This window comes from Pezoporus flaviventris, unplaced genomic scaffold (assembly GCF_033815535.1).
Source record: "Pezoporus flaviventris isolate CSIRO_AGI_PZ_B2104156 unplaced genomic scaffold, CSIRO_AGI_Pfla_v1 ptg000007l, whole genome shotgun sequence".
NCBI classification, from domain to species: domain Eukaryota; kingdom Metazoa; phylum Chordata; class Aves; order Psittaciformes; family Psittacidae; genus Pezoporus; species Pezoporus flaviventris.
In genome coordinates, this window is record NW_026892555.1 from 75,246,853 (window position 1) to 75,265,188 (window position 18,336).

The following is an 18,336-nucleotide window of genomic DNA, read 5'->3' on the forward strand; positions in this document are numbered from 1 at the left end:
GCTAGTCTGCAGATAAAAGAGATGTATCTTGCGTGTGGAGAATAATTTGAAATTGACAAATGTTGCTATAACAAAAGCACCATTTAGATCAGAAAACAGACAGCAACTTGGAGGTAGTACACATTAATAACTTTGATTACTTTCCTTAACTGCTACAAACTTAAAAGAAGCTTTGTCATCTTAAAAGCACAGTAGCAACTGGTATGGCCTTCTCTACTACTTACTGCAAATGCTTCTGTCATGTTTTACAGATTTGGAACCCCATGAAAGCCTGCTGCAGGAAGATAATGTTTGTAAGAAGCAGTTCTTATAGTGTAAAGAGAAATCCACGTGCATCTTCCCTTCAAGCATTTTTGACATGAAAGTCTTGAACGCACTCTGTTGCATGTCCTGTGTTTCGGTTTGTGAAATTTACAGTAAAGCTTGTCAACAATGGAGAAGATAACTCCATTGTAAAAACCTGAATGTTAGGTGCGTTTTGTGTTCTTTGGGGTGGTTTTTTTATTTTTGTTTGTTTGGGTTTTTTTTTTATAATCATGTAAGCCTTTTTTGGTTCTGAGCAAGGAGACAACTCAGACTGACCACCAAGGCCAGTATGATCTCCTGTCTGGTTCAAACTAATGCGTTCCTAGTTTACTTCTCCTGAAAGCTTGTAAATATCAGTGATTTTAAATCAAGCAGTTGCCCCATACAAAAGGGGCAAACTGGTTATTGTTTTCTTTGTTAAGTGGACGGTGAATGCTGCAGGAAAAGAACTCAAGCAGTATCCAGACTGTGTATTCGTTTAGGGATGAAACATGAAGTGACATGTGACACTTCTCAGCCTAGATACTGAAGGTTAGACAGTAGGCAAACTTCTTTCCTCAAAAGAGACCTTTTATGACAGGAATAAAGATATTTGTGCATTGAGACACTGATTCAGAGTGACCATTTAACAGGAATAATACACAATACAAGGAAAAATAAAGGTCATTCAAATAAAACAACACTTCCCTCATGGCATTTATTTTACTGGGGTATAAATCTTTTTGAACAATTCGCTTACGTAAAATTAAATGCTTTTATACATGTGTAAAAAGTAGATACAGAAATTAAGCATGATTTCATGCATCTTTAGGTTTTAAAAATCATCATTTGAATCTTGGCCTTAACACTAGTGATAGTTAGCAAGTCACAGCACCCTTAAAATCTCTTTTACATGAAAAATCATACTTTTTCCTTTCCTGCACTTACCAATGCAATTACTGTAAAATCACTTGCAGGCTGACAAAAAATGACACAGGCAAAGTAGGAGTTGAGGATGGAGAATATGGCTAATCCCTAATGACAGGCTTCAAAGTAGGTAAACTCACGCACTCACGCAACTTTTCAATGTGCAACATTCCCTACATAGATAATTCATATCTTGGTTGGTTTTTTTTAAGCTTCAAGCCTAAAATGATCAAGAAGAACAAGACTAAGAAACATAATTACCTAATGTCAAAATATTAAATCTCGTATTTGATATCTAAGGTGGATACCTGCAAATGAAAGCCTTGTTTTATTACAGTGTGTTAAGTAACTCTGTTATAACGTCATTTTTCTATTTCTGTCTCTCTCTTTTAACTTACATCCTGAACATTAGTGTGAACACAATCATATTGCAATAATGCGTCTGAATGCTGCAAAGGATATGGGCATATTTGGCTGCCCGAGGCCTCTCTGTAAGGGCCACCTTTGCTGCAAGTGAAGAATTCCAAATTGCAACTAGTTGATCTCAATCCCTTTCACTGTTACGAGCAGCTCTCATGGTGGAGGGCATGCCTCAGGGCATCCATGTGTTAGAATAATACAAAACCAGCATCTACAATTCAGCAGATGAAGGGAACAGGGGAAGGGACAAACTTCAGTCACATAACCTTCAGTATTGCTTATATGAACATTTGGCTTTTTAGCACCCACTGACTAATTGAACAGTATGCTGAATGGACAACTAATTGGAAACAGACGTTCAGTATCTTAGTTTCAATAGCTAATGAACAGTCTTCTGAAGCTTTTTTCCAATGTTGCACAGCATACTGAAGTCTTAATTCAGATTCAGAAAACAAAAAATCTTGAGCACCTCTTGCTTTCGAGGCACTGAAAGTTCAAATTATGGAGATTCCAGGAGGCCTATTTTTCTTTACTCACTGTATTAACTCTTCCCATTCACTCATTCAATTTTCTTACATTCTTATACAGCTTTTTCTGTGCAGGTGTACAATACCCTATTCCTACTCTCAGGTCAACTCACTGCTTGCTAGTGAACAGCAGCATTTGTCCCAGTCATGTTTTTTTGCTAGGTGGATGGTGCTAGGCCAGCTAGAAAGGAAGTCACATTGCAGCCACTTCTGTCAGTGGGGTGCTAATTTGGAACTTTTCCCTGTGTTCACTGCCTGGAAGAAAAACATTAAAAAATTTTTTTTAAAACTAATCTCTTCTCTACAAGAGAAATTAGGCAGAGGTAGTAGCACAAAAGCTTCTTTGTCAAGCTGTACAACTTCAGATAAATACAAACCTTAGGAACCTTGTGGATGACTTCCACATCATCTGACTGTGATAAATGAACAGAATGACATTTGTCTTGAAGTTACCTTTGCTTTTAACACTTATGAAAGGTTTAATAATTTAATTCCTAAAACTATACTTCTGTATTTCAACTGTGACAACAAGCAATGTCTTTGACCATTTACCACCGGCATTTGAGATGTGCTACTCTGCTTTATCAAACTGTGCAACTGCTAAATTGACTGCTTTGCTACTCTCTTTTCAAACATACCTGCATGCAATCTTATTCTGACAGTTAAACATGAAAAGCATGACTGTACTGAGATGCACCTTAACCAAGCACCAGATTGCATTTTCCACCGTGAGCTGTTTGCGTATTTTACATTAATGGCACTGGTCCACAGCACATGTTTTTAAGTGTCCCTGTGATTACTGAAGAAAATACAGCAACAGTACTGATCGCAATTACAGCATCATAGAAGGGTTTGGGTTTGGAAAGGACCTTAGGGATCATCTAGTTCCAACCCTGCTATCACGGGGAAGGACACCTTCCTCTAGACCAGGTTGCTCCAACCCCCATCCAACCTGGCCTTGAACACGGCAGGAACGGGGCAGCCACAGCGCCTCTGGGCAACCTGCACCTGTGCCTCACCACCCTCGCTTCAATGCCTTTCAAAGGCACCTTTCCTAAACATTTGCGCACCTCGCTTATTTTCCCTTCAAGCCGCAAGGGCCCCTCATTCCAGGCCATGGGCAGTGGAGCTCTCAGCGGGCACGACCCCCCCGGAGAGCCGCCGATCCGGCCGCGGTGACCTCGCACCGAGCAGCGGGAGGCAACAGCGTGGGGCGCGGACCGGGTTTTTCAGACAACCCCCAGGGTCGACCTCCGCGCACCGGCAAGCAGCGGCAGCAGGGCTGCAGCAGCGCTGCAGCAGCGTGTCAAGGCGGAAGTCAGTCGGAAGCGGCTGAAAATAAACAGATAAAAAGCATAAATGCATAGCCATACGGACCACCGGCATCCGGGCTCCCCTGCACCTCCCACACCGAGGGCCCGCCGGGCTCTCCCGGCGGCCGCGCCCCAGCCAATGGGGTGGGGGCTCGGCGGGAGCGCTGACGTCCTGCGCCGTGCAGCCCCGCCCCATCCCGACCGGCGCCGGACGCAGCCGGAGATTCCCGATTCCCGCCCCCCTCGCCCCGCCGCCCTTGTTCCTCGGGCGGGGACTCGTTTCCTTTCCCGGCTCCCCCTTCCCACCCTCCTCCTCCTCCTCCGCCTCCCAGCCAAGATGGAGGACGGCGGTAGCTGCGGCCACCGGCAGCACGGCGGCTAGCGCAGCTGCTGCTCCTCCGGCTCGCTCCTTGCTCCCTCGGGAAAAAAAAAAAAAATAGGGAAAAAAAGAGGCTGGAACGGATCCTTCTTTCTCCGCCCATCGGGTGCTGCCTGTGCGGACTGCTGGCCCTTCCCATGCCGTCGTCGTCGTCGTCGCCCTCCTCCTCCCGCGATTGTCTGCGCTCCGGCTGCCGCCCGCCCGCCCGCCCTGACTCCCTGCATGCACACGCCGCCTCCTAGGTGGCTGCGGGGGGTGGGCGCTCCCGGAGCTGCCATTCCGCACATACCTTCATGTCCCTGCGCTCGCCGTGGCCGCCCGCCGCCGTCCCGCATCGCTCGCACGCTCCGGCTGCCGCCCTAACGGCCGCTCTCGCCCGGAGGTGAAGCCGGGATCCGCGGAGGGGGCGGTGGGGTTGGCGGTGGGTCTCGCCCGGAGGAGCCGCCGCCACACGCAGCAGCCATGAGCAGCGCCGCTACCGCCACCTCCGCCGCCACCACGGCCGGCAGCGGCGCGGGGGAAGGGGCCGAGGAGGCAGCCAAGGACTCGGCGGACATCGCGGCGTTCTTCCGATCCGGTGAGTGCGGCCCCGTCCCTCACCAAGGAGCTGGGGGGGATGGGGGGGTGGGTGGCTGTGTGTGTGTGTGGAAGCGACAGCGGCTGGAGGTGGCGAGAAAGGTGGAGGGAGCAACGTGCTCGTCTCGGCGCTGGGAGAAGGGGCGAGGGCAGCCGGCTTTGTCAGGTGGCCGTGGGGAAGGCTTCCCTTCGGCAGTGCCTGTGCGTGCTGGGCGCCGCCGCGCTTCCTCGGGGAGGTGGCGGTGCGGGGCTCGGCCCGCGCAGGGCGGCCTGTCCGGGTGGCAACGGGGAGTGGGGAAAAGCCTTGACCCCTCCTCCCATGCCGGAGGCAGCGGGGCTTCGTCTGCTGGCTGGACGCCACCCTTGTCGGCAGAAGCGATGCGTGAAAATGGGTGCGGTGGGCGGCCTGGTGTGGCCCGGCGGGGCGGGTGCGTGCTGCTGCCCCGAGACGGTGCCTCCGGTGACAGGTGCGACTTTCCTTTCCATGCCTGCCCGATAACGGGCGCGTTACCGGGGCCGAGCTTAACCACCTGGTGCAAGGCAAACGTGGTGTCCCCGATAACGTCCCGCAGCGGGACGCGGGCGGCCCTCGATGCCGGAGGTCGGGAAGGCTGAGCGGGGCAGGGGAGCGGCGCGCCGCATGGCTGCGGGCCGCGCTGGCCGGGCCCCCCGGGAGGCGGGCGTGCAGGGATGAGGGGATGACACCGCTATAAAAGGCAACACGCCCCGGTCGCCCTCCGCCGGTACCGTGCTGCTGGGTGGCTGCCGAGGGCCGGGGTGGGAGAGGGGAGCGCTGAAAGCGGCTGTTCGTAGCGAGAAGGGAAAGAAAAAGACAAAATCCGAAGCCCCACTATCAGGGGTGTCCCTGCCTCAGCTGAGGAGGGGCAGCAGCGGGGGCCGGGCGGCAGCGGCTCTTGGGCGCTGCCGGGCTGGTAAGCCGGTCTCAGTGCGGAGGCTCTGGAGGGGAAGGGGGGGGAGCCTGTTGACAGGCTGCCGGGATAAAAATATGGAGGCCGCCTTCTCCCTCGGTGTTTACTCTCGGCACGCAACCAGGCGGGGAGGGCGGCTGTCCCCGTCACAGAGACATTGTCCCCTAGGGAATGGCGGCCGGGACGGAGGGGAGGCAGGGCTGCCCGGGACGTACGAACCGCCGGCAGCCGGGGCGACGGCGGCGACTGGTCCTTCCTCCGGTGCCGGCTGCCCTCCCCCCGTGCGGCGGCGGCTCCTCCCTCTCGCCCTCGCTCCGCTCGTGGCTCCGCGCTCCCCCGGGCACCCCCGGCCATCGCTCCCGGGCGGGGCGGCAGGGCAGGGCTGGGCACTTGCTGCTTTCGGATGCCTAAAAAGGAGCGGCGAGCAAGGAAAATGCAGACTCACCGCTAGAAAGATGGGGGGGGTGGGGGGAATTGCCGATACAGTGTGTAGGAAAAAATAATTGGAAACGATAGCAGTGCTGCTAATAACGATAAAAGCTGTGTTAATTGGGTTTTTAAGGCAAGTCCGTGAGGGAAGTGGGAAATGGCATAATCAGTGCTGCTTGTGGTTGGTGCTTGTGTTTGGATGTGTTTGATTTAATGAGGGTGGAGGAGGAGGTGTGATTTGCAGCAGGCATCCCTGGAACAGGATTCGGAGCTGCATTTGCTTGGACAGACGGTCCAAACAGGGGGTTGCATCCTTTCCGAAGAGCCTGATGCTCCCTCAGCAACCTGTTTCACGTGACAGTAATGAGTGCGAAACTCCTTCTCGAGTCAAGATGCTGGTGTTGGTGGGTTTCATCGTGGAAGAAGGGGTGAGCTTTGTTGTTCTCGAGAAAAAATCCCGTTGAAAGCAAAATGATGGATTACAATAGTAGACATACAGTCTGCCTAGTATAGTTACAAATGGGTGCATGTGTAATAACCTTGCAGTTTTAGAAGACCCTGCCAGCTGTATTAATAGTCAGCTTCCACATTTATGTGTGGGTAGAAGGATGACACAGAGTTGATAGGCTTGTAAGTGGTGCAGGGATGACTTCTGGTACTGATAACTTTTCATAACAGGAAGTTGCACTGAGCTTAGTCTTACAGGACCAAAAATCTTAAAGCAGTAGAAGGACATGTCAAATGCTTATCAAAAACCTCTTAGAGCATATTTAGCAGCTGGCATTCTCATTTCCGTATTCACATGTGGAGGTTATCTCGTTCAGCCTGGGCTGTGACATCTGCTGGAAAATGTTCTGGCATCTCTCATGGGTGTTTGATATTGGGAAGAGCTCTTCAAAGTCTGCCTCTGTACATGATCCACTCTTACAAGGAAAAGGTCTGTTAAGAGATCTCCGGTGCTTCCCATTGTTTGAACAGGAGGCACAGATTTTTTTTTTTTTTCAGTGAAACACAATGGATAGAGCAATCAATGAACAAGCAAAAAACTTCATTTGGTGTACGTGGGAGCAGACAAAAGTTTTCTCTTTACAGTATTTACAATGACAAATGCTTCCTTTTTCCTGTCACTTGCAGAGAATGTCAGCAAAGCCCTAGCTGTTACTTAAAAGAGAAAATGAGTAAAAACGTTACAATGTATTCCAGTGGGGGAAAAAATCCCAACCCAAACAAACAACAAAAACCTGCCTAAACAATCAGTTCTAATCTTAGGCTAGTTAAATTGGTCAGTTGAACTGCCAGCAGGGTTGTTGGCTTTCCTCCTGTCCTTTTGTAAGACTGAGCCTCAAGTAGAATTCAAGTAGCCTAAAGAACAGAGTTTCATTATTTGGAAAATGTTTTGTTAGGATGTTGAACAGCAGCTAGGTTCACATCACTTGAAATGTGTACGTTTCCAGTTTTCACTTTGGTTATGTGAATGTAAACTCACTCTGAGTTGTTGTGGAAATAAGTTGCAATTGGAATGTGAAAAAAGCAGCTGAACTGCAAGTGAGGTGGTAGTATGAAAACATAAAGATTGTGTGTCTTGAATTTAAATGAGGAATCCCTTCATTTGAATTTGAAGAAATTGAGGCAACTTGCTTTCCGTTACCTATTTGGTATCTGTATTTCATTATTTGAAGTTGAAAAGACAAGAGCACTTTGTTAGATCTGTCACGTTCTTTGCAACAGGATTAAACATAAAACATAAAATGTAGAGTTGAGTGCCAAGCAAAGTGGTTACTTTTCAATGAAGAAAATGGAGGGGTTGTAGGAAGTGTCTTTCTGTCTTGTACGTAAATTGGAGATCAGAGATGACCATGAAAACTGACAGAAGTGATATGGTTTGAGCTGAAGATGTATAGACAAGTATTTCTTTTTTTCTTATTAAAAAGTGCACTGATGTGACTTGAAAGGACTGGTAAAGTCCCTTGGAATTATGGAGAAGCAGACTTATTACTGCATGAAAACCCAGAGGTGCAGAGTGTAAATGGCTGCATAGAGGCATGTTAATACATGAGTTAGTATAGAAGATCTATTCTGTTTGAAAAAGGTATTAAGATAAAACTTTTCAAAATGTATTTAAGTTTCACCTTAAAGTTTTTTGTATTTAGAAGAGCTGAAAATGTCTAACATGAGCAAAGTTGGAGGGGCTTCCATCAGGTGGCTTACAGGGCAGTAATCGTACAGAAATTTTGTTTGGTGGTTCTTTTGTTGTTGTTGCTGCTCAAATCTTCATCTTTGCAGCTTTTGAGTTCTCAGTAGTTAGGGTGTTTTTAGGAAGCAAGAATGAGGGCTGTCTGTTAAGTTTCAATTGTGCTGTTATAACAGTGTCCTGCAAACCAAAGAATTTTTGCTAGTTGAAGTTAATGAATTTTGGTTTTGAGCATAAAGAATAAAACTGTTTTCATCTGAGTAGAAGAGACATTGATTGTGTGGTTTGTAACTAAACTTACCTTCTGGGATGATGGAGAAATCTGTGAATAGCAAAGGGTATAGATAAAAAGGCTTGTAAGCACTTCAGTCAACTCCGGGCTAGACAGTATAACAAGTGCCTTTATAAATGACTCTGGTAAGCCTTCATGGGGGAAAAAAAACCCAAATGCTGTAGTTATCAACTGAGAACTCTTCAAAGTTTTGCAGTAAAAGCAGATGTTATTTCCTGTAAGATTCTTTACTATGAGTGGCTTCTGCAAACTGCAGAGGCTTCATTAATTTATGGGTAAATTATACAGTTTTAAAGCCATGGAGGAGATCTGTGTTGTTGCCACCTGTTTATGAGAGCACTTTACACATTTCCAGAAGGACCACAATATAGATCAAGGGGCAGGGACCTTTTGGAGAGAAGGAAACGCTTGAAAAACAAAGTTAAAACAGGAGGCCCTGGAAATTTTGTCACTAGTGTGAATAACTACCCAAGTTTTTCCAGGTCATATCTGAATATAACAGTTAATTGTACTTCATCACTTAATCTGGAAAAACAAAAAGGTGGACGATTTGCCATCTAAGACCAAATCTATGCAGGTGGCAGCAGTCGTTGCTCAGGAGGAGGGCTAAGTCTGTAAAATGGATGTGGGTCTGGAGAGAGAAGGGTTTCCTGTGTAAAAAGTTCAGTGTGCCACCTCTCTTGAGGTGAAGTCAGAGAACAGGCCGGTAGCCAGGATAGCTTTGAATAACACCTAGTTCTAATGTACACTTACTCTTTCCTGCCTTCTTAATTTAAGGTTAATGATAAGAGAATTTAAAACTTCATTTTGAGATACATGTGGGTACAGAAATGTCCATGTATTTTAGGAAAGTGGGATGCTGAAATCTATTGTGATTATAGACCTATAGTTGAAGACTTCTGCATGTTTTAGGGGCTTGAGATTTGGATCATCCTAGGTTCAATCAAGTCTGCCTGTAGGAGCCTGGGCTGATAATTGCTTGAGTAGCTGACCATATAGGAATTATTAATGAGTATCATGAAAATATAATTGATTCCCCCCCCCCTTAAGTCACAACAAATAATACTGTAAAGTTAAAAAACAGAAGGTTTACTCAGAAATTTACAGTTTCACCTTTACAGGGATGGCACCTATGTTTTGCTTCTTCCTGATCATAGAAACATAGCATGGTTTGGGTTGGAAAGCCCCTTAAGATCATTTAGTTCCATCCTGTGGCCATGGGCAGGGATGCCTCACACTAGACCAGGTTGCTTAAAACCCCATCCAACCTGGCCTTGAACACTTCCAGGGATGGAGCATTCACAGCTTCCTTGGGAAGGCTGTTCCAGTGCCTCACCACTCCCAACAGTAAATATTTTCTTCGTTGTATGTAATCTTAATTTCCCCTCTTTAAGCTTGAACCCATTGCCCCCTGCCCTGTTGCTACAGTCCCTGATGAAGTATCCCTCTCCAGCATCCTTGTAGGTCCCATTCAGATACTGGAAGGCTGCTATGAGGTCTCCATGCACCCTGCTCCAGGCTGAACAGCCCTGACTTCATATGGAGGTGCTCCAGCCCCCTCATCATCCTCGTGGCCTTCCTCTGGACTTGCTGCAACAGCTCCATGTCTTTCTTATGTTGGGAACACCAGAACTGCACACAGTACTCCATGTGGGGGTCACACAGTACTCCAAGTGGTGTTGATCATATTGTTATATACTGCTGCCTTGCTTGCTTTACATTAGTGTCTTGTGTGATAGTGGCTGGGAAAGTTCACTGCCTGTAGTAGACAGCATTAAAAAAATGCTGCTGTTGCAGAAAGTCTTTTGGGGAGAGAGGAAGAAAAGAGAGAGAGGAGGAAAGATTACATGGAAAAGAAAAAGCAAGCAGACTGTTAAAAGGCAGCAAATTTTTTCTTTTGTGCATATTACTAATAAAAAACTCTCTAGCATTTAGATCACAGGCAGATAGCTTTCATATTAGGCATCAAGGATGAAGGAGAAGCCAAGTTTTCTGCTTAAATCCATGAAGCAGAACAGAGATGTGTAAAGTTAAGACAGATGAACCTTCTTAGAAAAGCACTATCTCCTTGATGTGTACCAGCTAACTTCCAGAGAAGGTTGTCAGTGCTGTAGCTGTGTGGCTTTCTTGGCATGGCAGTTGGAGTAGCTACGGAGTAGTGACAAATGTCTAACAAAAATAATCTAATAATGAAGCCAGAAGTGAAGTGTTGGCAGGCAGCACTGGTGGTATGCCATGTGATATCTCCATGCTGTCCTCTGCAAGTATTGATTCTTGCTCCTGTAGCTGTCAGTAGCTGAGGTGTGTTTGGGGGTTTTAAGAAATGGTCAGCATGCAGAAAATGCAAAGTATGAAACAGCTTGCTGTTCTTTCATGCAGCTTATTGTGACAACAGCATTTGTATTAAAAAAAAAAGTAAACAGCAAAAAACTTAACATGCGTCAGCTTTTCAAAAATCTGTTAACTCGAGTTGATTCAGTCAGTAAGAAGGCTGCAGCAGTATCACTGTTTTGTACTGGTTGACCCCAGCTGAAAAAGAAATGGGTTCTCAAATTTTGAATCCAATTCCAGCAGCATCCAGTCCAGTTTAATAAGATGATAAAAGTTGGGGTGAGGTGAAGTTTTAAAAAAAACATGCCATAGAGAAATGTCACGACTTGATAGGTCCTGGTACAGAAGAGAAATAACTACAGAAACAATTAAATTGCAGTGGGGAAGCTACTCTGGATATAGCATTGTTGGATTGATGTTTTCTGAACCAACGAAGATGGGCGCAGAGCACTGTAGTATGAGATGCAGCAGTTGTGCAGCTTGGCTTAAAGTGGAATAGCCAAACTTCTCTGGTGTTAGCAAAGGATAGAGAATGTTAGAGGTTAGGGTTTGTTTGAAAGAGTCAGAGGCAGTAGTCATGAATATTCCTACGGGAGGGCAGAGATTTACTTGTAACACCTGTGAAAGCTGACGGTTGATAAGTGCACGTTTGGAGAGGAAGGTAAATGGGAGTTAGAGAAGAGCCGGACCCATTCCTGGGAGAACGTTTGAACTAGTGTAAGTGCTGATGTGCTCAGAAGGGAGCCTACAGAAGTAGGAAGAGACTTGGTGCAGCTGAGGTTTTCATTAATTGCAGAGCTTGGTCACTGTGTAGACAAGGTGGGTAGTAAACATTTCTTGGAGAAGTGCTTTCTCTCCAATTAAAAGTGTCCCACAGCAACATAGCACAAACAGGCATGAAATTTCAACCTGAAATATGTGGCTTCCAAAAACTTTTCCATGTATAATGATCATCTAGGTAAAAAAAAAAACACAAACCTGAACAAAAACTTGGAAAGGCTTTCCTACCCCAATATAAAGAGAAAATATTATGACTCTTTTTCAATTAAAAATAAAAAAATTCTGGTGTCAACAAATGGGCCTGTTCAGATGCAGACTATTAGGTCAGTTTATTAATAGGGTGAAACTGCACTGTGATTTTGGTCTGCAGCTTGAAGAAGGAGGCGAGATCACTGAAATAGCTGTTTGTGGTCAGCAGGTGTTTAAAATAGGAAAGACACCCTGAAACTTTGGAAATTCTCTGGTGTTTGAGGGATATTCTTCTGAAAGCGGGTGATTTTAAGGAAAACGAAGGAAACTAATTTTTATGTGTGTTGTTGAGAACTAAGTCTAATTCGAAAAAAGGGTAATGGGTAAAATAAAAATGTATTGAAGGCATAGCAAGCTGTTTTAAATTAATGACTGAAATGGTTGCATCTACTTGGTTGTTCTCATAAAGAAATTTGCTTGATTTGGAGAAGCATCTTTGTTTAAGTTAACATTTTTCTTGATGCAGCAAAATCAAAAAGTAGACTACTGGTGAAGTAATACTGATGATCTGCAAAGCTGAGTCATATTCCTTCAGGAAGGGTACTGCTGTTTTGAGAAAACAGATCACTTACCCAGTAGTGAGGAGGAGGAATTGGAATGACAAGGAACAACTCAAGTGCGTTTAGCAGTAGACACTACAGTGCATTAAAGCATCTGATTTTCAGCCTCTAGAGTAGGTTGTTATATCGATATACAGGCTCATTAATGAGTTGTGTCCCCAAAGTTTCACCAGACAGTCTGAGTGACAGGGCTTTGCTTTAACGATACAAAGACCTTTACAGTGACTTCTCTGCCAGATACCTGTTTTAACTTACCTGAAACTGGAGCTGTTGATCCCAGCCTCCTGTAGTTGCCCAGAAGAGGAAGAGATAGCCTAATTGTCTTTGTGCTTTTGTTTAAAAAATAGGGCTATTTTACAAGGCTATTGAGTGGAGTCTTCTCACATCATTAAGTCAAATTTGTTTCCTCTCCTGTGTCACTGTTACTGCTGTGCATAGCTGGCAGTAGCACAGGTTAATAAAAGACACTGCAGATGTGTAACAGGTTTTCCTACTGAGCTGTACAGAACTGTGCATCTTGCTGGTGCTTTGGATGTAATGTTTTATAACCTGGGCCTTACTGAAGTATTACTGTTTTGTAATTAAGGTGTTTTTTTTTAATTAGGAGGAAAAAGAAACCTTTGCAGGAAGATGTAAAAATTCCTTAACATTTTTTGTCTCTCAGGACCTAAGATGATAAGGAAGCAAGATGTAAACGGTAGGAAGTATAGGCTTCCAGTATTTTGCCAGTAATTTGCTTTGTTTGGTATGTTTTATTGTATAGCATTTCAACAGAGTGCTTAGATAATTCCTACATATTCATGTAAGAGGTTAATGTTACTGGCTTGTGTAACAGTCATAACATGAGACTGAGATTCAGGAAGGTTTGTTTTACCAGTATACATGGTGATGCATGTGTGGCATGTATACACTGTCAAACTAAATACTCCATGTAGCTTAGAAAACTGAGGTTGCACAATGAATCTTCTTAACAAAAAGTTGGAGAAAGTATTCTGGGCAGCTGGGGCTGAAAGGGGCTATTGTAAGTAGTCCTGATGCGTTCCAGTCATCTGTAAAACTACCCAGAGCTTAATTACTCATGTTTTCTTGTAATCTTAGTGCATGTATGATCAGTAATAGATATTCATGAGGTGTCTACAGATTGTGTAAGCACTCAGTAGTGATTTTTGTGGTTAGCTTCCTACATAACTGTTTAGCAATTAGAGGCTGAGGGGTCTGTGGTCATAGTGAAGTGAGATTTCCTAAGTGCTAAAAATGAACAGGGAAGTATACTGCAGCATGTTATACAGGGAAGTATACTGCAACAAGGACATGTTAAATATCTCGTTTGTATGTAGTCCATACCTCACTTCTTGCATAAACTAGTAAATTCAAATCCCAAACCTTTAGATTTTATACTGAATTCCTGCATTTTTGTGCATCAGTGAAACCTGCAGCCCTGTGAGATGCTTTGTCAAGGCATTTGGTCAGAGTATATTCACTAAGCTTTGTGGTGGTCACTTAGCTGGTAAATAACTTTGAGGCTGTTAAACAATGAGAAATGTTACTGCTGAGATTTCTCAGAAGAAGAAGTCTCAAATGTTGAAGTCTTGGGGACTGCTAGTTTTCAGAGCCCAAGCAGATGTTAAATGTTGAGGTGAAATGAAGTGATGTTTCTTAAAACTTGGCCCAGATAATAAAAGGAGCATGCATTGAGAACAGCAGGAGAATACATCAAGAACATCCCAAGAAGAGGGTTAGAATAAAAGGAGTATTAAAATACTAAATGTTAACTTGGCTAACCTCTTATACTACCCAATGAACTTTGCTGTACCCATTGTTTAGACTTGGCTATGCACTGTTTGGTATAATTTTCTACCAGCATTAAGTTAGTAAGTCCTTCACTTTTCAAATGTTTATCGTGCCACTACCTTTTGGACCTGTTGGGTTATGTGGCATTGAGTGCAAAGATTGTATCATTTTCTGAGATCATAACAATGCTCCACCCTTTTCTAAAAAAATTTAGGCTAAGGTTGAAATGCCTTGCACTTTTGTAATTCTGGAATTAAAGGAATAGATTCCACAGCTGAGGGCACAGAAAAAAGGTAGAAAGCTGTCAGCAAATCAAGGTGATTGAAACAGAAATTGACTGAATTGTCCTATTCTATGCAAAATTTGATAGTACATAGTGCAGTGAAGATCAGACTTAAGAAGATGTAAACCCCTGTCTTCAGAGGCCTCCTTCTGTCTGTTGTTGTAAGGAGATAAAATAGGATGTGTTTTCTCTGCTAATGAAACTGAATAGCCATATTTCTTTTTTTTTAATTTAAAGCTTTACTCTCTAAGCTTTTATTCCTGTCTTCATTTATTTATTTGTTTTATTGATGTTAGTTAGCAAGTCCATTTTTGTTGGTCCTAAAATAATGGAAATAGGACAGTTACAGCAGTAGTTCATGCCCTTCCTTTGCACACCTTGAAGTCACATTTTGTGTGCCTCAAGTACTTGTTTTCTGCAGGTAAGATTAGTTAATGAACTTGCCATGGCTTGTGAAGTTCAGAGAGGAAATCCGTGCTGTGCATTGCTTAACTGACAGGGGATTAGGTGAGCCAGACTTCTGCAAAGACAACAAAGACAAGCCAAATTAAAGTTTATTAGCACAGTGGCACTTTTTCAGATGGAAAGATGAAGTCAGCCATAATGTATTATTTAGTAAGTACTTGATTGGCTCATTAATGCTTTAAATTAATTAATTAAATATTAAGACACCAGCTTCTCCAAATGTAGATGAAGACTGTCTTTGGAAGGAAAACAAGGACACTTACTTGACTGAATTTCTTGCCTTGGTGGCTGAGCAAAAGGTTACAAACCTGAATTTAGTTTCTATTACCATTATGGAAAAATTCTACTGTTTTGATCTATTGAATTATCAAGGCAGCAGAGCCAGTCAAGTCAGATTATAAGAAAGAGATAAAACATGGTTTGGTTAGTGGTGATACTTGTAGAATTTAGCCATGACGTGTGGTTACCTGTCCATGCAGAAAGAGCAATTATCCTTTGTAGTACAATGTCAGATTTGCCTGTTCTTAGCTTGGAACAAGGGTACAACTCTGCCAACAATAACCACTCAGCGTGCGTGTGTAAACTGTTTTTTTGTTTTTTGTTTTTTGTTTTTTTTTAAGCTTGGAATAAGATGCATCCTTCCCTAGCCAAAGAGAAACATTTGAGAAGCTGTGACGCATTTACCCAGATGAAGGAAGGAAATGTCCGAAAGAGTCAAAAGCTAAAAATAGATCATTTTACTGAGTTGAACTCTGGGTAGGAATTGAAGAACTAAATATACATCTACATTTAAGGCTTTATAGCTTAATAACTGAGTAGTGCAACACTTTCTGATTTTTTTGTCTGTTTTAGGGTTTTTTTGGTTGGTTGGTTGGGGTGTTTTTCCTAAACTTTATAGCGGACATCAGGTGAAGACTTGTGTTAGGCTTTGCGAGGTGGCTTTCTGGTGCCTTAAATAGGCAGAGCTGAGAAGTCTGACCATCTCTTGATGGTGATTGTTACAGCACAGTTTAACTCCCTGGAAAAGTAGATTGTGGGTTGGGTTTTTGTTTGTTATGTTTCTTTTGAAGAGCTAGTAGCTATTAGAACTGTGAATTTAAAAATGGGTATATATTTTATCCCCCCAGCTTCTTCAGGAAACAGTAAATTTGCCTCTGTCGACCTGTATGTAAAAAGTGGGGATAACCCGAACATCTGAGAATTGATGGTTGGCTGTCCAAAAAAGCTTGCTTTCTGCCCTGCTACAAACCCCAGTTTAGAAGCTATCAGCTTTCAGTTGTGGTAAAGAAAAAAATAAGCTTGTTGGAGTGTTTAAAATTTGTGCAATAGAAGAGAATGTCGGAAAAACTCTTCATGTGTTAGAGTGCTCTACAGTACTCTCTTTAGATGACAAAGAGTGCCATGAAATCAAGTAAAGCAAATTTTTTTTTTTCTCCCTGGAGCAACACTATATGTTTTGGGGTCATTGGAGGCAACCCACACAATACTGCTGCCTGAAAACTGGAGTTTTCCAGCCCAAGAAAGTGGGGCCAGTGCAAGTGAATATCTGTGGTTTAGTGTTTGCTGGCTGCCAGTGAAGAGTAGGTCTTTCATGCTGCTATACCTGATTTGAAGCTTTACATTGGAGAGGTGAAACACGTATAGTTAATGCTTTGACTGTCAGAAAAAGAAATGTTTCTATTAAAATAGATATATGTACAATTATAGTAAATGTAATGGGAAATTATGGGTAAAAATAGTAGCATTGATTAGGTTGGCTTCAAGCAGTAACTGTCTTCCTCTCCATCCCCCAAGATGGGAGGCTTAGTTCTGTTCTTACATTTAAGACCTTCCCTCTTCTTACTATATTCTCTGCTGTAGAATGGTTTGCCTTTTTATATTTGTTTGACAGATGTATAAATAGTTGTGCTTGTGTTTTGCCTTTTTTTTTTTTGTGTGTGTGTTTGTTTTTCCAGAGGAGCCTGGGGATGTTTTTGCAAGGTTGTTTTGAGCAAATTTGCTGTATTTGATTACTAAAATAGTATTTGTTCCAAACAGCAGTTTATGTATTAAGCTCTGAACAGTTTGTAACAAAATGACCTGACTACCTACAGTCATGGATATATAGCAATATGCCAATATAAACTTTGTATTTATGGAATATATTGTATAGCAAAGTGTGAAAACTGCTATTTTTCAAGTGTTATTTTTCTAGAATGTTTTTTGAAGTGGATTTATTCATGTTGCTAGCCCCACTGTGTTAACCCACTTTTAGAAAGTTAAAGCTGTAAAAACCTTTTGAGAGACCAGTTGTTTAGCTGGACAACTACTTAATCTGTGATGTTTCTGCTTGTAGGCAAGTTCATGATGTAGAATCTGAGCAGGATGTGACTTGTAGCTCATGTTCACTGAGGCAACAAGGTTGGGTACAAAGAGCAAGAAGGTGCTGCTCTTCATAATGCTGTAAATGACCTCTAGGCTGTGACGCTGAAGTGGCAGAGGCCTGCTTTTGAGTGTGGGAAGGTAAGGATGGATGTATCTTGATACTAAGGCAGAGCACTTAATGGGTGACCTTTAAGTTGTCTGGCCTGCCTGTAGTCAGTTCTCATCTGTGCATATGCTGCACCTTTTCTGTATGTTGATATAACAGAGGATAAGAGGAAGGTATTGTGTGGTCTTCAGCAGCCAACATAGTATCTGAGGCTTCAGTTTGTTTCTTTGTGGAGTATTTTTAATGCATTGTACTCCTGCTTCTGCTCTAGCTACAAAGCTTCAGAGATGGAGTACAAAACTGGCTGGCTTGGGTTCTGCTAGTTTAATGAGACTTGCTTAACCGTAGGAAAGATGAGTGTTAGAGGAAGGATAGATATCTTTTTTCCAGAGTGGCTTTTCACTGTGTTAATTGTTGCCTTCACTTGTATGATCCCCTGTTTTTTTCCCTTTCCTCAATAAATAAGACAGAGGTTCAACAGACAATAAGCTCAATCACTAGGCATCAGTGTTCATCTCCATAGGAGGTCTGTTATGTGTACAGAGATAAGTAGGGGGTCCTGTGGAAAAGCATGAGTGTTAGAGCATGTGTGCTATACTGACAAATGATGGTCCCACAGGAAGTCTTAATGCTGCATTACCTATATTTTTGAGTGCTTTTTGTAGCAGTTTCAATCAAGCCTAGTCCTAGCTCAATTAAGTCATTGTTTAGTGTTTATGTAAGGTTTTCATTAAATGACTTGGTGAATGACAGTAGATGACATTGGTTTTACCAGGCTGCACTGGATTACTGTGTTACATCAGAGTTATTTTGGGAGTAGAAATGCATTAGTTCACTATATAATATTAGGCAAGGCAAGTATGCAAGCTGCATTATTACATAGACATGTTGAGGAAAGCATCTTTTCAAACATAAAGTAAATACTTTACTTGGAGGTGACTTTATTTTTCTGGACAGACAATCTGGGTACACTCTACTGTTAAATTTCTTGGGGTTTGATTTGTGGCAGTTGAGCATCATGCTAATTCTGCCATGCTCTTAAAAACTAAGTGGAGGAAGATTTCAAAGATCAAGGAGGAAAAAGGAACCAAATGCTTAATTATCCTTTCATAAGCTTCTTCATAATTAAAATCTAAAAG

At 43.3% G+C, this 18,336-nt stretch overlaps 1 protein-coding gene and 1 long non-coding RNA gene across 4 annotated transcripts in view; one reads left to right on the forward strand and one right to left on the reverse strand.

The window, feature by feature from the left end:
* Positions 1-993: 993 nt before the first annotated feature.
* Positions 994-3,446, reverse strand: LOC133267166 (uncharacterized). Its single transcript, XR_009742657.1, has 2 exons — positions 3,230-3,446; positions 994-2,410 (listed from the first exon to the last, which is right to left on the reverse strand). It is a non-coding gene; the product is annotated as an uncharacterized LOC133267166 (long non-coding RNA).
* A 332-nt stretch (positions 3,447-3,778) lies between these two features.
* TRIO (trio Rho guanine nucleotide exchange factor) overlaps positions 3,779-18,336 on the forward strand; it is a 237,274-nt gene continuing 222,716 nt past the window's right edge. The window contains exon 1 of one of the 3 annotated variants that reach the window (XM_061449239.1): positions 3,779-4,428. In XM_061449239.1, the coding sequence (XP_061305223.1) occupies positions 4,314-4,428 (115 nt within the window). In that variant the 5' untranslated portion in view covers positions 3,779-4,313. The remainder of the gene's footprint in view (positions 4,429-18,336) is intronic. The other 2 variants (XM_061449238.1, XM_061449236.1) reach the window with 2 other exon arrangements.